Raw genomic sequence first — 19458 nt, 5'->3', positions numbered from 1 at the left:
GTGTGTGTGTGTGTGTGTGTGTGTGTGTGTGTGTGTGTGTGTGTGTGTGTGTGTGTGTGTGTGTGTGTGTGTGTGTGTGTGTGTGTGTGTGTGCGTGCGTGCGTGCGTGCGTGCGCATGCAAAGGAAACTATTTAACGACATTAGGGAATGTTGCTGTTATTATTTCTTGAATGCGCAGCACTTTGTAGCCTGGATTTTGAAAAGTGCTGTCCTACTCAGGTACCTGTCTGTCTGGCTGTCTGTCTGTCTGTCTGTCTGGCTGTCTGTCTGTGTCCCTTTAACCCATTAAGACCTGAGGCCGATTCTACAAATACCTTCTAAATCAATAGTATTTCCAATTGTCTATACTTTTACTTCTACTTCACTACATCTCAGAGGCAAATATTGTACTTTTACTCCACTACAATTATTTGAAAACTTTAGTTACTAGTTGGTTTGCAGATATAAATGATTACATTATAAAACATACATCAACCACTTTAGCCCTATTTTATACCTAGGCTATTTGAAAATAGCAGATCTACAAGCTCACAACGCGTCGCATGAGCTTGTAGATCTGCTATGTTCAAACACTTCAGTACTTTTACTTTTGGTACTTTAAGTACATTTTGATAGCACTTTTACTGAAGTCAATTCCGGACTTTTACCTGTGACAGAGAACTTCCACATTGCAGTATTGATACTTTTACTTAAGTAAAACAGTCGAGTACTTTTTCCCCACCCCTGGGCTCTCGGGCAGGATGTCACGGGCGGGCCAGGAAGGGACACATATGGCGCCAGACACAACGGGTCTTAACTACTTTGCAATCTCCGCGCCCATCTGTGACTGTTTGTCATTGTCCATATGAATATTCCATAGATAATCCCTCTTGACAATATGTGTGTGGCTCAAATCAGGAAGGCTATAGCTGTGTCCAATCCCCTCTGGGGGGGGGGCGGGGGGAGGGGGTGATATGAGGTATTAGGACTGAGAATCACCAGGCACCTCGTGATTAAAGTTTAGCACGATTCTTGGGACACTATTCGATATGCTCATCTGTCTACAGTGGTGGGAAAAGTGCTCACATTTTTTACTTAAGTAAAAGTATCAATACGGCAATGTGGAAGTTCTCTGTCACAGGTAAAAGTCCGGAATTCAAAAATTACTTCAGTAAAAGTGCTATCAAAATGTACTTAAAGTACCAAAAGTAAAAGTACTCATTGTGCAGAATGTCCCATTTCACAAGTTAAATATGTGTAAAAAATCTTTTGAAAATAGCCGATCTACAAGCTCACAATGCGTCGCATTGTGAGCTCGGCTATTTTCCAATGGCCGAAAAATATATAGGGCTGAAGTGGTTAATGTATGTTTTGTGAATGTGGTGGAGTAAAAGTACAATATTTGCCTCTGAGATGTAGTGGAGTAGAAGTAAAAGTATTGAAAATGGGAAATACTCCAGTAATGTAAAAAATCCTCATAAGTGTACTTAATTAAGTACAGTACTTGAGTAAATGTATTTAGTTACTTTACTCCACTGAGGGGAATATCGATTCAGCTAAATAACGCAATATCTTTTTTGGGCGACAAAATAATATTTAGCCCATTAGCATCTGTGTGTCATTTTAGATTCTAGCTCTTGCCATTCAAAAACAGCAGACATACTGTAGAAGCTTGCACACCTGCCATTTTTGAACGTGAGAAATCTTGAAAATGTGAGAACTACGATTTAGAAGGCATGTGTAGAATCGGCCCAGGTATTAACCCATTAAGACCTGAAGAAGCATCTGTGTCACATTTTCATATGAGTTAAAAAAGTGTTATTTTACACTTTGGCTATTCAAAAATAGCAGATCTACAAGCTCATAGCGCGGCACCGAGTGCCGCGCTACGAGCTTGTATATCTGCTATTTTTTGAAAAAACGTGAAAATGTGGGCAAATCTTTAAATATATATATTTTTAAAGCAAACATTTTTAACTAAAATCTTTGCTTCTGGGGGGTCCCTGGAACAAAATATTTTGAGATGGGGGGGTCCATGGCCAAATTCATATACTGTAATTTTGGGGGTCCTTGACACGAAACAGTTTGAGAACCACTGATATAGAAACATACGTTTTTCAGAATACTGTTGGGATTTAGGAGACATGTAGAATCGGCTTCAGGTCTTCATGGGTTAATGGGTTAAGTTTAGATAGATAGATAGACAGACAGACAGACAGACAGACAGACAGACCCCTCCACCCCCTTACATACTGTAGGAAGGGACAGGCAGGCCTTCATGGAGTGCTTTCATTTGGACCAGAGACCTGACAATCCCCTGTTGACCTCGGCTATTGACACCAGCAGCTGTTAGGATTTACATGTTACTACACCTAGAGCCCTGTGCGCTGATTAAACCCCCCACAACCTGGCCTGTCTGCACGCCCGTAAGCCTCGCAATACAAACACCTCCATACTGGCTCAGTGACAGAGGTGGAATATGGTACTCAAGTGTTTTACTGAAGTAAAAGTATCAATACTGCAATATAGACATACTCTGTTACGTAAAAGTCCGGAATTCACAATGTACTTGAGTAAAAGTACAAAAGTATTGGCATCAAAATTTACCAAAAGTAAAAGTACTCATTATGCAGAATGTCCCATTTAAAGTTTTCAAATGTATAAACATCTCTTGAAAATAGCCGATCTACAAGCTCACAATGCGTCGCGGTGCGACGCATTGTGAGCTTGTAGATCGGCTATTTTCAAATGGCCGAAATGTACATAGGGCTGAAGTGGTTAATGTATGTTTTGTAATAATAATCAGAATCTATAAAGTAAAGTAACTCAAGTATTCAATTAATTGTCGTGGAGTAAAAGTACAATATTTGGATCCGAGATGTAGTGGAGTAGAAGTAAAAGTACTGAAAATTGGAAATACTCCAGTAAAGTAAAAGTACCTCAAAATTGTACTTAAGTACAGTACTTGAGTAAATGTACACCACTGCATACAAACACCTCCATATATACTGGCTCAGTGATTCTCAAGCTGCGGGCCGGGGACCCCTGCTGGGCCACGAGGGGATTGCTATAGTGGGGCCCCCCCTCAAAATAATTGGCCCAAAATGGGTACGCCAGGGTTGATGTGGTTAAAGGGATAGTTCACCCCCAAAAATATTTTTTTTCTATCGATTAGTCACCCCATGGAGACTTGAATTCATTCAAAAAAAATATCCATGAATTCAAGTCTCCATGTGGTGACTAATCGATAGAAAAAAGGCATTTTTTTGGGTGAACAATCCCTTTAAAGTCTGCTCAGTTCCACAACACCAGTGGTGGAAGAAGTACTGTTACGTTAAGTAAAAGTGTGGTATTCAAAGTGTACCTGAGTGAAAGTACAAAATATATAGTTTTCAAATAATTGTAGTGGAGTAAAAGTACAATATTTGCCTCTGAGATGTAGTGGAGTAGAAGTAAAAGTACAAAAAAAATCACACCCTGTGTGAAGGTAGCGGCGCCTTTGATACATTTTGTCATCGATATGTGTTTATAATGTGTTTATAGCCACGTGTCATGTGAAGCTTGACCAATCACTTTGTTGACGCACCTGACCAATCAGAACGTTGACGGACTTGACCAATCAGAACGTTGACGGACACGGAGTCAGGTATAGAGCAGGATCCGCTAGCGCCGCTAAAAATTGGAAATACTCCAATAAAGTAGAAAAATCACACCCAGTGTGAAGTGAGCGGTGTGGTCATCACATAGCCTGGGATCCAGCCTGCTTCGCTACGTTCGGCGGGCTTTTTATTCTCTCTTCGCTTCTCAGTCTGGAACGCCTCCGATTGACTCGTCTTGCAGAACTACACTGGAACTACATATGTTACGTTAGGCAACGTCGTTGCTGATTGGATGTTGTTCAAACGAATGACGAATCACAACGATCACACCGTTTTTTATGTCCCGCCCCGCACCACAGACCAATCAGAAGTCACGGTAGGTTTGGAACCTTGGCTGCTGTGTCCCGCCTCCTGGAGATAGGAGGCGTTCCAGACTGAGAAGCGAAGAGAGAATAAAAAGTCCGCCGAACGTAGCGAAGCAGGCTGGATCCCAGGCTAGTCATCACAGTGATGGAAGCTCACTTAAAAAAAAGTGTTTTTTTTAAGTGCATAGTCCTATTTATAGGTTATTAATTTCATCATGTGTCTCGCTAGCCAATCACAGTGCTGAATAGAGTCAGCCAATAGAGTCAGCCAATCACAGTACAGCTAGGGGTGTACTAATGTAGAGGGGTGTGCTATTATGAGCCAATCACAGTACAGCGAAGGGTGTACTAATGAGGTGTCCCAACCCCACTTATAGGGGCAGCTACACCGCTCAAAAATCACACCCAGTGTGAAGTGAGCGGTGTTATTTAGAAACAACAGTGGTCATCACAGTGATGGAAGCTCACTTATAAAAAAAATGTTTTTTTAAGTTTGTGGTGATATTTATAGGTTATTATTTCATCATGCGTCTCGCTAGCCAATCAAAGCAAAGGGTCTGAATAGAGTCAGCCAATCACGGTACGGCGAAAAGGGTGTGAATAGAGTCAGCCAATCACAGTACAGGGAAAGACGAATTCCCAACCCCACTTATAGGAGCGGCTACACCGCTCAAAAATAAGTACAGTAATTGAGTACATGTACTTGGTTACTTTCCACCCCTGCACATCGAGAACGGCTCCAAATAGAAACCCGTCCTTTGTCTCTCTGTGGTTCGTCTCAACCGGCTGACATGGTGACCTGGTTTTCCGTGACGTCCCGCGGTTGAGGGACGCCGGCTGGGGACGCCGTGTCCCCGTTTGAGCGCCACGCTCCAAAGTAGATGTACCGGAGTGTCTCACTGTCACCACACACACACACACCGGGGCCAGAGCTGTTCCCATTTCCTCACGCGACAAGAGGGAGCTAATGGCTAAGCAGGCCGCCAGGGCCTTTCTGACACACGCACGCACGCACACGCACACTGCTTATGTCTTGACACGAGGTGAAAGAGAGGCCGAGAGAGGGAGGGAGAGAGACACAGAGGGAGGGAGAGAAAGAGGGAGGGAGGTAGAGAGAGAGAGAGAGAGAGAGAGGAAGAGCTATTTCACCTCTGCAATTCTCCTGTCGTCTATAGCCTGTGCGTTACTCCTCTCCTCTCCTCTCCTCTCCTCTCCTCTCCTCTCCTCTCCTCTACAACTCTACCCTCCCCTCCCCACCTCTGAGCTCTCCCCTCAGCTCCCCTCCCCACCTCTGAGCTCTCCTCTCCTCTCCTCTCCTCTCCTCTCCTCTCCTCTCCTCTCCTCTCCTCTCCTCTCCTCTCCTCTCCTCTCCCCTCCCAGTAAGTGCTAGCTAAGGAGCAGAAATCCATATTGGATCAGGGTGTGTTGTGCCATTAGCCTCTGGGCTACGCTCACAGTCTAATTTCCTCCCCGATGCGCCAGAGCCTCGGTAAACCTGACCCCTCTAACCAACCCCCCCCCCCCCATATCACCGCCTCCCCTACCCTCCCACTCGCTTTCTTGTGTGTGTGTGTGTGTGTGTGTGTGTGTGTTCGTGTGTGTGTGTGTGTGTGTGTGTGTGTGTGTGTGTGTGTGTGTGTGTGTGTGTGTGTGTGTGTGTGTGCGCGCTGCACATAAAACCAGTGCTGGACAGTAACGAAGTACATTTACTTGAGTACTGTTCTTAAGCAAACTCTTGACTTCATGCTGTTACATTTCTAGAAAGTGATCCTGGACCCAAACTGAAATATATGTATACAGTATATATTATGAATGTAATTTTTAGGGGGAAATGTTCTAAATTTTAACACAGCAATGCATTGATATATTATAAAGAAAACGTGCTTTATAATTTGTACTTTTGAATAGGGATGTCCGATTTTATCGGCCTCCCGATATTATCGGCCGATATTAGCATAAAAATTGATATCGGGAAAATATCGGTATCGGTTTTTGAAAAAAAAAATTTTTTTTTTTTTTTTTTTTTTTTTTTTTGCTTTATAAATAAGTTACAGGAGTTCTTACTGTATATGGTGTGTGTGATATGAAATTTGAGCTTACCCTAATCACAATAATCCCCGCATATATCGGTATCGGTTGATATCGGTATCGGTAATTAAGAGTTGGACAATATCGGTATATCGGTTATCGGTAAAAAAGCCAATATCGGACAACCCTACTTTTGAATACTTTAGTATTTACATGAATATATTATACTGTCCACCACTCTCTCCCCCTCCACTCTCGTCCCAGTCGAACGTTTTTTTTTTCCTGCTTCTACGCATAAAACCCACGCATCCTCAAGCCGTGGGGGATTCACACACTGCCCACACACTGCCCACACACTGCCCACACACACACACACACACACACACACACACACACACACACACACACACACACACACACACACACACACACACACACACACACACACACACACACACACACACACACACACACTGCTGCAGTCAGCTAGTTAGCCAGAGCTGTAATAACCACCCCCCACAACCAAGTGCTGGAAAGGAGTTTACTCCAAGTACCGTACTTAAGTACTATTTCGAAGTACTTTTACTTCACTTGAGTATTTACGTTTTTCAATCATTTAAGCTTCTACTCCACTACATCTCGGAGGCATACTGTATTGTACTTTTTACTCCACTAATAGTTACTTCACACTTAGTTACATTTAGTTTCTAAAGCAGGGGTCTTCAACGTTTTCAGGCCAAGGACACCTAACTGAGAGAGAGATGAAGCAGGGACCCCCTCTATATTATATAAAAAATGTGTTTCAGATGTAACTTTTTTTTTGTTTACTTGGCCTGCTCTTTTTTCCCTCTACACCAAACACCTCTTTGCAAAAAAATAGCAGATCTACAAGCTCACAACGCCTCGCACTGCGAGGCGTTGTGAGCTTGTAGATCTGCTATTTTTTGGCTAAAGTTCTCCTCAGAAAAGGGATGCTAGGGTTCAAGTGGTTAAGGTAAAAACAAATATCACACAAGATTTGGCGGACCCCCTGTAGTAACTCTGAGGACCCCCTAGGGGTCCCAGACCCCCTGTTCAAGACGCCTGTACTAAAGCATACATTAACCACTCGCACTATTTTATACTTTGGATTTTTTTTAAAACAAGCTCACAACGTGACACGTTTTACGAATCTTGGATTCTTTTTTCGAATTACTTTTACTTTGGTACTTCAAGTATTTTGATACCAAAGACTTTTGTACTACTCAATTAAAGGTAGGGTAAGTGATGTTTTTTGGTTAAAACAAAAAGTATTTTGTTAAAAGGTTAAAGCACTGTATTCTGATAGTAATCATTGCTATAAAGTGTTACTGTTACTTTGTTCAGTAGTCTCCCCGTCTCTCCAGCTCTTTAATAAATACATTTTCCGGTAGGAATCAAAATCTCAGCCAATCAGGAAAAAGTACCGATTTTTAAGCTTCATTTTTATAGTGTTCCAGTTCCAGTTTTGCCTGCTCATTTCTTAGTGTCATCACTTCACATTTCACTTGTTTAATCTGTATCCTGATTGAGTTCTCTGTCCTGATTGGATAAATATTGGAAATGAAACTGAAACTGAAACAAAAATGCATTTTATGTTTAATAAAGAGCTGGAGAGACAAGGAGACTCCTTTTACTGAACAAACACTCTATAGCAATGAGTACTATCTGAATATAGAGGTATTTAACACTTATTTTAACCAAAGAAAATCACTTACCCTACCTTTAACATTTGCAAGGGCTTCAACCTGTAAAGAGAGTATTTTCATATCGTCTCTGTCGGGTGGAAAGAAACCTCATTACTGTATGTCCAAAATGTAAACTTTTCAGGATTCAAATTATAAACGGCAGAAGTAGCAGATCTACAAGCTCGGAATGCGGCGCGAAACGACGCGTTTCGAGCTTGTACAGTAGATCTGCTGATGTAGATCTGCTGATGGTTGCTAATCACTGAGGGTTTCACTGTGTGTTTTCACAAATGCCAACGAGGTCATCGCGACCTCGTTGGCATTAATTGTCTGCCTTTGAAAATAATGTCAAAAATACATATGGGACGAAAATACATAGTAAGAAAAAAAGTTCACGGGAGCCAAGATAAAGCCTTTTTAAGTAATAAGTTAACCAAGAAGTGAATGGAGCAGCAAATCTTCGGATCACGATATCTTGGGTTCTGAATGTTTTTCTAAAAAAAAAAGTCGTCTGTGTGGAGTTTGCATGTTCTCCCCGTGTCTCCTAGGGTAGTTAATACCCTCACAAAAACATGCAGTAATCCTGGTCACTATACTGCCTCCCCCTGGTCAGTCAGGGCGCCTGATGGAGGGGAAAGGAACTGGTTGGAATAACGTGTTCCTTCCACGCGCTACGTCTAACCAGGGAACCTCCCCCCTGTCGGGTGATAAGAAGCGGCCTGCTTGCTCCTCATGCATTGAAGGAGGCATGAGCTTCAGCTTGGGCTCTCCCTAGGCTGGCAGAGGGAGAGTAGCGCCCAGGATTACATAGGCAATTGGCACTGGATGAAAAAATATGGGTTACAAAATCGTGGGATAAAAATTATAAATAAATAAAAAAGTTGTCTTAAGTCGTTCTTGGCAGCCAGGGCGTTATGACGATGTCTCGTCATAAGTCATTCTTGGCAGTGAGAGAGTTAATGGGTCCACTGTAAAATACAGAAAAGAAATATGCTCAGGTTATTTTGTTTTGTTTTGTTTCGTTTTGTTTTATGGACAGATTTATTTCTCTGTTTCTCTCAGCCAGTAGTCATGGCAGCCAGTTCCCACCTGATGTTGTGTGGGAGTTCTGACCGCTCCAGACCGCACTGGATAACGGCCAATTTGCATAATGTCTTAAGACTAGGATTGACGTCTAAGATGTACAGGTCATTGGGTGGGTTGTATGCCCCAAGGAGGATGATACGATCTCCCACCATGCAACAACAACCGCACATGTTATGCGGTCCTTTCCTCTTGGTCTCAACCTTCTTCCAGGAGAAGGTCTCTGGATTTAATTTCCACAGATCATTGAAGGCCTGGTGCTGTTTTTTACAGCCAAATATGTAAAGCTCCCCAATGTAGGCAAAGGCTGAATGAAGCCAAGCGTCCTTCTGGATGAAGCTGTGCATGAGGTGTGTTCAGCCAGAAGTTGGTCTCTGTGTCAAACACTTTGATGTTGTTGACGTAGTCCCCTTGGCCCCCCAAGCCCCCAAATACAAACATCTTTGTCCCGATGATGGTGGCAGAGTGACCTGATGAAACCGCTGGTGGAGTTCCTCTGGTGTTAATTAAAGACCAGACCATTGTGTTGGTGTCCAACTTGTAGATGTCATTAGTGTGTCCGGTCATCTGGGTGTTTCCTCCAAAGACATACATGACCTTCCCCAAAACACAGGCAGAATAGTTCCACCTCTTCTCTGGAACATTCCCAGAAATACTGGGTTTGAACCATCTGTGGATGTCGACATCAAATGCATAAACAACGTTGCGAGACCCTCCCCAGATGTAAACGGTACCTTTTATCAGCACAGCGGTGTGGCCCGAAAGGTTAGAGGGACCCTCGAAGTGACGTTATCTTCCTGTTGTCATCGGGGTCAGCTTACTCCAGCGTAAAGACACAGTGTTGAAAACGTGAACATAAATTCGCGTCTTGTGCGCCACTTTGCCATGGAGCATTCCGAAGGCATACACCCTAGACGCCACTGCAATAGAAGCAGAATAACCGTAGCCGTGAGCCTGTCCACAAAGATCAGTTGGGTTGGCCAATGAAGGAAGCAGATGAATCTCCCAATATGGCAAATTGAATATCCCCGTGCTACTAAGCAGAACATTGAACGCGACTGGCAGTGGGATAGATGTAAGATTTGACGATACATTGTAAAAGATGGGTTTGTGTTGACGTTGTGACGTCATTGCGCGGACGTGTCGGCGTAGAATACCCAATGACGTTTCTCCAACTGACTTCTGTTGTACAACGAAACAAACCCTCAAAGTCGCTCTTTTAGCACATAATAAAGTAACACAAACAAAGCTGATTCTGACAATATAGAATGTCACAAAACGACGTTTTTGGAAAAAAAAATGTAGCCTTCCTGTTGATGTAGGCAGTTTCTCTAAAAGAAGGAAGGAAGATTTCTGCGGAAGATCCGCGGATTTGTCACAACATTTGGAGCGACGCCCACTGCACTCTGGTTGGTTGGGGAAATTAAAGGTTGACTCCCACTTCCTATGCCAGAAAAATCAACATCTTGGTCCAGGCTTTATTTTTGAGCAAAACGCAAAGGAAAATAAAAAGCCTGGAGATCGAGGCTACATTTTTGTTTGACTCGGTTCAGCAGATCCATTTTTGCCTCTTTCTTAGGTAATATTTGACAATTTAGCCAATGTTTGACCTTTTGTTTAATATAGTATAGTTTGTTTTATAGTCTTTTGACGAAGTCCTTCAAATGCCACTTTAGAAGTGTGCACATGCCCTTACGCACTTACGCTGTATGTTGAGTGAGAAAACACTGTTGCATATTAACCCATTAAGACTCGGGAACGCATCTGTGTCATTTTCAGATGTCTTTGGGCTATTCAAAAATAGCAGATATACAAGTGCCGCGCTACGAGCTTGTAGATCTGCTATTTTTGAAAAATTGTGCAAATCTTTGAATATATTATTTTAAAAAGCGAACATTTTGTAAAATATGTTGTTCCAGGGACCCCCCGGAAGCAAAGATTTGAGTAACAAATGTTCGCTTTAAAAAATGTTTATATTCAAAGATGTGTACACATTTTCAAGATTTAAAAAAAAAATAGCAGATCTACACGCTCATAGCGCATTTGGGGTCCCGACCCACTCTCTCTCTCTCTCTCTCTCTCTCTCTCTCTCTCAGGGTCGTTGTACGAGGGAGAACTGTAAGTACCTGCACCCCCCGGCCCACCTGAAGACCCAGCTGGAGATCAACGGGCGGAACAACCTCATACAGCAGAAGACGGCGGCGGCCATGTTGGCTCAACAGATGCAGTTCATGATCCCCGGCACCACCATGCAACCTGTGGTTAGTGCTGGTCTCCTTTAACTACTCGTTTGACTACACGTGACTATAGCGTTGGCCCTTAGCTGAACGGGAAGGGAGGCCGCCTGGCAGTGGTGGAAAAAGTACTCAGATATTTTACTTAAGTAAAAGTAGCAATACCACCATATAAAAATACTCTGTTACAAGTAAAAGGCCTGTGTTCAAAATGTTACTTGAGTAAAAGTACAAAAGTATTGGCATCAAAATATACTTAAAGTACCAAAAGTAAAAGTACTAAAATGTTTGAAAATAGCAGATCTACAAGCTCACAACGTGTCGCGATGCGACGCGTTGTGAGCTTGTAGATCTGCTATTTTCAAATAGCCTAGGTATAAAATAGGGCTAAAGTGGTTAATGTATGTTTTATAATGTAATAATTTATATATGCAAAGTAACTAGTAACGAAAGTGTTCAAAGAAATGTAGTGGAGTAGAAGTAAAAGTATTGGAAATTGGAAATACTCAAGTAAAGTACAAATACCTCAAAACTGTACCTAAGTACAGTACTTAGTAAATCTACTTAGTTACTTTCCACCACTGCCGCCTGGGAAGCAGAAGGTCCCGGGTTCGATTTCGCCGGCCGCGGCAACGTGTCGAGGTCTCCATGAGGAAGACACCAAACCGCCCCCGCACACAGTCTGACCACTTGGCCAGCAATCCGCTGGGTGAAACTGTAGACAAAGATTTCGCCCACAGGATGAATTAGGTCTAATTATTATTATTCATAAAACATAAAAATAAAATGTTAACCCATTAAGACCTGGAACGCATCTAAACGCAGCTAAAAAGCATTATTTTACACTTTGGCTATATAAAAATAGCAGATATACAAGCTCGTAGCGCGGCACCGAGTGCCGCGCTACGAGCTTGTAGATCTGCTATTTTTGAAAAATCGTGAAAATGTGTGCAAATCTTTGAATATTGACTTAAAGCGAACATTTTAACTCAAATCTTTGCATCTGTGGGTCCCTGGAACAAAATATTTTGAGATGGGGGTTGGCGGCCAAATACTTTAAGACCATTTAGATTATTATTACAAAACATACATTAACCACTTCAGCCCTATATAGATTTCCGCCATTTGAAATTAGCCATATAATTTTGGGGGTCCTTGACATGAAAAAGTTTGAACACCACTGATATAAAAACATACGTTTTTTTCAGAATACTGCTGGGATTTAGAAGACATTTTGTAGAATCGGCCTCAGGTCTTAATGGGTTAAAACGTTTGAGAACCACTGTGATAAAATTCACTTGTCGCTAAAGCTTGTGTTTCCCTCTCCCTGTCCCGTGTTGCCCCCCCCACACACACACACACACACACACACACACACACACACACACACACACACGCACACACACTACACTCACACAGCAGACGTTCCCGGTGAGCCAGGGCCTGGGCTCGGGCGCGGCGGGCCTGAGCTACGCCCCTTACCTCACCCCCATGTCCCACCACCACGGCATGGGCCTGGTGCCCGCCGACATGCTCCAGCAGAGCCAAGGCCCCCAGCTCATCGTGCCCGGCAGCCCCCCCGTCGGCGTCAACGCGGGGTCCGCCAACCCCGGGCAGAAGCTGCTGCGCACCGACAAGCTGGAGGTGACCCCTTTGTTTCTGTGTATAACGCTATGTACCTATACCTTACTGGTTGTTATATAGACTGTGTGTGTGTGTGTGTGTGTGTGTGTGTGTGTGTGTGTGTGTGTGTGTGTGTGTGTGTGTGTGTGTGTGTGTGTGTGTGTGTGTGTGTGTGTGTGTGTGTGTGTGTGTGCGTGTGCATGCGCGCGCGTCTGACTGTCTGTCTTTCTGTCTGTCTTTCTGTGTGCGTGCATACGTGCGTCTGTCTGATATATCTGTCTGTGTGTGTGTGTGTGTGTGTGTGTGTGTGTGTGTGATCGCCTGCCTGTCTGTCTGTCTGTAAGTCTGTCTGTCCTGTGTCCTTCTGTCCGATATGTCTGTGTGTGTTCGTCTGTCTGTCTGTCTGTCTGTCTTTCTGTGTGCGTGTGTGTGTGTGTGTGTGTGTGTGTGTGTGTGTGTGTGTGTGTGTCTGTCTGTCTGTCTGTCTGTCTGTCTGTCTGTCTGTCTGTCTGTCTGTCTGTCTGTCTGTCTGTCTGTCTGTCTGTCTGTCTGTCTGTCTGATGTCTGTGTGTGTGTACGTGTGCGCGATCGCCTGCCTGCCTGTCTGTCTGTCTGTCTGTCTGTAAGTCTGTCTGTCTGTTTGTCTGTCTGTCTGTATATCTGTCTCTCTGTCTGTCTGTCTGTCTGTCCGATATGTCTGTCTGTCTGTCTGTCTGTCTGTCTGTCTGTCTGTCTATCTTTCTGTTCATAATGCAAATGGAAACCATGGTTAATCATTAGCATTAGCCTGTGGGGTGAATAGGTAATGGTGTCGGCTGCACGTAGTTCCACACATTTTGCTCTAGCCGTGTACAAGGTCACTCATCATGCATAGCATACAGCGAGCAGCATACAGCGAGCAGCATACAGCGAGCAGCTTGGGGCGGCCATAGCTGAGTGGTTAGTGAGCCCGCCTAGGGAGCCAGAGGCCCTGGTTGCCCCAGGTACGATTCCAGGCCAGGCCAGCAAATGTGTCGATGAAATGAAATTTGTCCCTGAGCAAGACTCTTAACCCCTAATTGCTCACAGGCCCTCATTGGAAACAAGACCGCAAGGACTTTCATGATCGGACCTGTTATAGGAATTATCCATATCCTTACAGCCAGAATCTAGGTCCAGCTACAAATGCTTACCTTCCACCTGCAGTATAGGTATTGGGTAATACCTGTACATATTTGAACCCTAGTATCCCTATTCTTGGGCAAACATTTGCCTAAAACCAGTGGTGGAAAAAGTACGCAATTTGTTTTACTTAAGTAAATGTAGAAATACTCTGTGAAAGTCAGGAATTCAAAATTTACTTGAGTAAAAGTACAAAGGTATTGGTATAAAAATATACTTAAAGTACTAAAGTGGAAAGTACTCATTATGCAGAATGTCCTATTTCACAAGTTTTCAAATGTATAAAATGTATCAAAAATATTAAGAAAATAGCAGATCTATAAGCTCACAATGCAATTGTAGTGGAGTAAAAGTACAATATTTGCCGCTGAGATGTAGTGGAGTAGAAGTACAAGTATTGGAAATTGGAAATGCTCAGGTAAAGTCCAAATACCTCAAAAGTGTACTTAAGTACAGTGCTTAAGTAAATGTACTTAGTTACTTTCCACCACTGCCTAAAACAGCACATGTACAATCTCAACACGACATCTCGCTACATTTCGGCGTAGATATTTGGTGTAAAGGGAAAAAAGAGCAGACCAAGTACATAAACTAAAAGTATTAGTTTACTAAGCATAGAGTTTTAAGTGGTTACGTTTAGGTACAGTATTAGTATGATGTATTAGTCCAAAGAACAACATGAAACGGTAGAATGTAATGGGAGTCGACAGACCCAGAGTGTAGAACAGTAGTATGTGTTGTCTCATACAGATGGTTGTGTAATAGATATTAACCTGGAGGTTAATGGCCGCCACACCAAACAGGAAGTGGCGGTATAGCCAGCAGCTGGCAGGCTGAAATAAGAACATCTGGATGGAGCTCATACCTTCACCTTCATTCTCCCGGCAGAATTTATCGTCTTTCTCAGGTGGAAGCCGTGTATGTCCCAAAAAAAAATAACCTGTGTTCCAATGGATCCAATGTAGTTTATTACCACCAGACCGGGAACGCATCTGTGTCATTTTCAGATGTATTTAGCCATTCAAAAATAGCAGATTATACAAGCTCGAACATGTAGATCTGCTATTTTTGAAAAAAAAAATCTTGAAAATGTGTGCAAATCTTTGAATATATATACAGTATTTACATTTTTAACTAAAATCTTTGCTTCTGGGGGTCCCTGGAACAAAATGTTTTGAGATGGGGGGTCCATGGCCAAATACTATTTTGGTGGCCCTTGACATGAAATGGTTTGAGAACCACTGATATTATAGCAACATACGTTTTTCAGAAAACGGATTTAGAAGACATTTGTAGAATCCCCCAGAAGCAAAGATTTGAGTTAAAAAAAATATATATATATATTCAAAGATTTGCAAAAAAATGTTAACAATTTTAAAAAGAAATAGCAGATCTACAAGCTCATAGCGCGGCACTCGGTGCCGCGCTATGAGCTTGTAGATCTGCTATTTTTTAAAAGCCAAAGTATAAAATATGAATAAAAAGGGTTAAAATGATTGTCACGCTTTATCAGCACATTTTGCTGGGGACCCCTGGGGGTCCCTTTGACCCCACATTGAGAACCAATGATATACAGTACATACTGTATGTGCATTCTATCAACAAACATGCACAGGCTATCAACGGTGAATATATGAGCCGTGTGTGATGTTCTGTGTGAGCGCTATCACTTAGCAACTGAACCCACTTGGCTGGAATGAAAGCCTGTGTCCCGTCGAGACACGCACACACTCCCACACAGCCTGGCAACTCGTGTGTGTGTGTGTGTGTGTTTTCATAAGCGCACGTACTCTGTGTGTGTGTGTGTGTGTGTGTGTGTGTGTGTGTGTGTGTGTGTGTGTGTGTGTGTGTATGCGCGTGTGCATGCGCGCATGCATACATGCCTGTCAGGCCTACATGCATATCTGTGTAATGAGGAGCGGGAGGACATTCTGTACATGTTTTGCGTGTGTGTGTGTGTGGGCGGTGTATACGTGTGTGTGTGTGTGTGTGTGTGTGTGTGTGTGTGTGTGTGCGTGTGCGCGTGTTTTAATACTATACTTGTCAGGGCCAAATGTCCCTGCAAATATGGTAGAATTTGAGAAACAGACATTGTGAGGAACCATTTTCCCGGTTCCTCACAAGAGAAATGGTTTGTTTTACGGTTTAAAAAAGATTTAGTAAGATTGTAACCCTAACCCCAGGTTTTACAATTAGCAAAGGATTCAGGTTGGGATTAAGACAAGTCAAGTCAATTACATGTTTAAAGCACATTTAAAAACAACCAACGGCCAACCAAAGTGCTTAGGTTTAGGATTAGACTTTTTAGAGGTTAGGTTTAGGGGTTTAACCTGACTTGCGTCACATTTGTTTCACAAGCTACTTCCAGCTGGGGCGGTCCCTTTTTTTCAAGCTACTTGGCTGGTGATTAGATGGGACCGTCTGTGTCTATCACCGTCTATCAGCCAATCATATTGACGTGTCTACATGACGTATAGTAGCTGCGCCAGCAGTAGTTCTTGTTGTATACTATTCAACCATGATGAATCGTGAAAGAACTACAGCGCAATAAGCGCTTCTCGATGGCGTCACATCCGGTCTCGCCAAGATCCCGCCCCTAGCAGCCGCTGATTGGTTCGCACATGCAGCGGTTCGGAGTAGCTCTCCTCTCTGAGCGATCCCAGATGGAGGCTGTATTGTGAAACTGTGAAGTCAGTACCGCCCCCATCTGGCGGAGTTAGGTTATTAGGGGTTAGGATTGGAGCGAACATTCTTAACTCAAATCTTTGCTTCTGGGGGATTCTACAAATGTCTTCTAAATCCTAACAGTTTTTTTTTTAAACAACTTATGCTGCTATGATATCAGTGGTTCTCAAACTGTTTTTCATGTCAAGGACAAAATTATATGCATTTGTCCGTGGAAGCCCCCATTTGAATATGGATTTATTTAGGGGCGGCCATAGCTGAGTGGTTAGTGAACCCGCCTAGGGAGCCAGAGGCCCTGGTTGCCCCAGGTACGATTCCATGCCAGGCCAGCAAATGTGTCGATGAAATGAAATTTGTCCCTGAGCAAGTCTCTTAACCCCTAATTGCTCACAGGCATTGGAAACAAGACCGCAAGGACTTTCATGAACGGACCTGTTAAAGGAATTATCCTTGTAAAATATCTTGTTCCAGGGAGCCTGAGAAGCAAAGATTTGAGTTAAAATGTATATCTATGCTGTCCGGCAGAATCCAGCCAACTCCAAAATGTTCGTTTTTCAGGAAATGAAAAAAAGTGGAGTTAGGAGGTTTTGTTCATCATTGATAAGAACAGCTGAATGGACCTCCAAGCTCACAATGAGGTTGGAAGTCAAAAGGGGTGGAGCCTGGAGTCAGCAAAACCAGCTAACTCCAGTGGAGTTATCTGGTTTACGCTTTTCATTGGTTCAATTTTTTTTTTTACAAACACACAGAATTAAAGGGTGTTCAATAGCACTGATTTATGGAAAAGAAATGCAAAAGCGTCAAATGGAGTACTGGTTTCTGCCGGACAGCAACGAGTGTATATTCAAAGATTTTCACACATTTTCAGGTTGTTGTTTTTTTCCAAAAAGGCTCTCGGTGCCGCGCTATGAGCTTGTATATCTGCTATTTTCGAATAGCCCAAAAAAATCACAGATGCGGTCCCGGCTTAAATGGGTTCATGTCCTCACAAGTATAGTGAACGCAAACGTGCGTGCCTGCGTGCTGTATACTGTCATTCCCGGGTTGCCAGTGACAAGCCTGGCCCGCTGTGTGTGCGATCACGCCGGTGTCTCAGAGTAAATGAATCCCACTCGTGAGTGCTTGAGCGGGCTCCATTATCACATGGCTTTATAACAGCATAAACAGCTATTTCAGCTCAACGCTGATTGAGGGGGAACCGCGTCGGAACCGGCGTGTTAACCCGTAAAGACCGGGAACGCACCACCCTGTGTCATTTAAAGATTTCAGCTGTAACCCTTATTTGATACTTTGGCTATTCAAAAATAGCAGATCTGCTATTTTTTGAAAACGTGTGCGAATCTTTAATTATATATATTCTTTTAAAGTGAACATTTTTAACTCAAATCTTTGCCTCCGGGGGTCCCTGGAACAAAATATTTTGAGATGGGGGTCCGAGGCCAAATACATACAGTATAATTTTTGTTGTTTGGTTGCTATAATCAGTGGTTCTCAAAGTGGTTTCTTTTTCCATGTCAAGGACCCCCAAATGTATATGTATTTGGCCACAGACCCACCCACATCTTAAAATATTTTGTTCCACTGACCCCCAAAAGCAAAGATTTGAGTTACAAATGTTTGCTTTAAAATATATATATATTCAAAGATTTGCAATGTTCAAGATTTTTTTATTTTTTTATTGCAGATCTACAAGCTCGCTGTGAGCTTGTATATCTGCTATTTTTGAATAGCAGAAATCTAAAAAATGACACAGATGCTTTTCCCGGTCTTAATGGATTATACACAGTCAGAGCTCCCTCCTGCTCTAACTGCCTGAAAGATTCCATTATTCCAACTCCAAACCACTGCTTATTTTGCCAAGTAATACACGGTTCACGTGTGTGACTTTTTTTTTTTTTTTCGGTTCCCTGGCGAATAAAGCGTTATCAATAGGCTCTATGCACAGCAGCCATATTATCACTTCCTTCACAGGTGTTACCAATGATACTAATGAAGGCTCTGTTCCATTTAGTGTAGCACAGTGGTTTCCACGACCCCATAACTCTGAGAGTGTACAAATGGTAAGGGGCCATTTGGAAGCCCATGAGGGGTCAGGTCTCAATGGGTTAAAGCATGGCTACTTAGCATGCTTAGCGTAGCAGTGTAAGCATTCAAGTAGCACCTCATTTTTTCATTATAGACTTTTGTTATGATAGAGTGTGATATGTTTTCTTTTTTGTTCATCTGCTGTGAAATTACGTTAGTTCTTATAAATTGTGTATTCTGCATTTATGTTTGTCAGTATCTGTCGATAATGTGTAAGAGGACCGCAGTGGAAATAAGTCGATGACTTCACTGTGTTTATATTGCGGTATTGCTACTTTTACTTAAGTAAAATATCCGAGTACTTCTTAGCACACTCACAGTTTCTTTGTGTGTGTGTGTGTGTGTGTGTGTGTGTGTGTGTGTGCGTGCGTGTCCGTGTGTTTGCGTGCGCTTGTGTCTGTACCCCCCGCCCCCCCCCCCTCCCCCCAGGTGTGCCGCGAGTTCCAGCGGGGCAACTGCGCCCGCGGCGAGACGGACTGCCGCTTCGCGCACCCCAGCGACAGCCCCATGATCGACACGAGCGACAACACGGTCACGGTGTGCATGGACTACATCAAGTCGCGCTGCAGCCGCGAGAAGTGCAAGTACTTCCACCCGCCCGCGCACCTCCAGGCCAAGATCAAGGCCGCCCAGCACCAGGCCAACCAGACGGCCGTGGCCGCGCAGGCCGCGGCGGCAGCCGCCGCCATGGTGAGAGGAGGGAGGGAGGGAAGGAGTGGAGAGAGAGAGAGAGAGAGAGAGAGAGAGAGAGAGAGGGAGAGAAACGCAGACACTAGCCACGCAAACGCAATGCGACGCACCACATCGCACTAACACCCAGTGGTGGAAAAAAAGTACTCGATTGCTTTACTTAAGTAGAAGTACCGATACTGCAATGTAAAGAAGTACTCCGTTACAAGTCAAAAGTCC

The 19458-nt window shown here is 43.4% G+C and overlaps 1 protein-coding gene across 11 annotated transcripts in view; it reads left to right on the top strand.

Moving 5' to 3' along the window:
• The window catches only part of LOC311041087 (muscleblind-like protein 2a), a 162288-nt gene that overhangs the window by 109690 nt on the left and 33140 nt on the right, over positions 1–19458 (top strand). For 10 of the 11 annotated variants that reach the window (XM_084051544.1, XM_084051540.1, XM_084051541.1 and 7 more), the window contains exons 3-5: positions 10858–11022; positions 12415–12639; positions 18979–19239. In XM_084051544.1, the coding sequence (XP_083907670.1) occupies positions 10858–11022; positions 12415–12639; positions 18979–19239 (651 nt within the window). The remainder of the gene's footprint in view (positions 1–10857; positions 11023–12414; positions 12640–18978; positions 19240–19458) is intronic. The other variant, XM_084051542.1, reaches the window with a different exon arrangement.

This window comes from Gymnoscopelus microlampas (genome assembly GCF_963454915.1).
Source record: "Gymnoscopelus microlampas genome assembly, chromosome: 24".
NCBI lineage: Eukaryota > Metazoa > Chordata > Actinopteri > Myctophiformes > Myctophidae > Gymnoscopelus > Gymnoscopelus microlampas.
The sequence above is the reverse complement of the archived record's forward strand: the minus strand, read 5'-3'. Positions and strand labels throughout refer to the sequence as shown.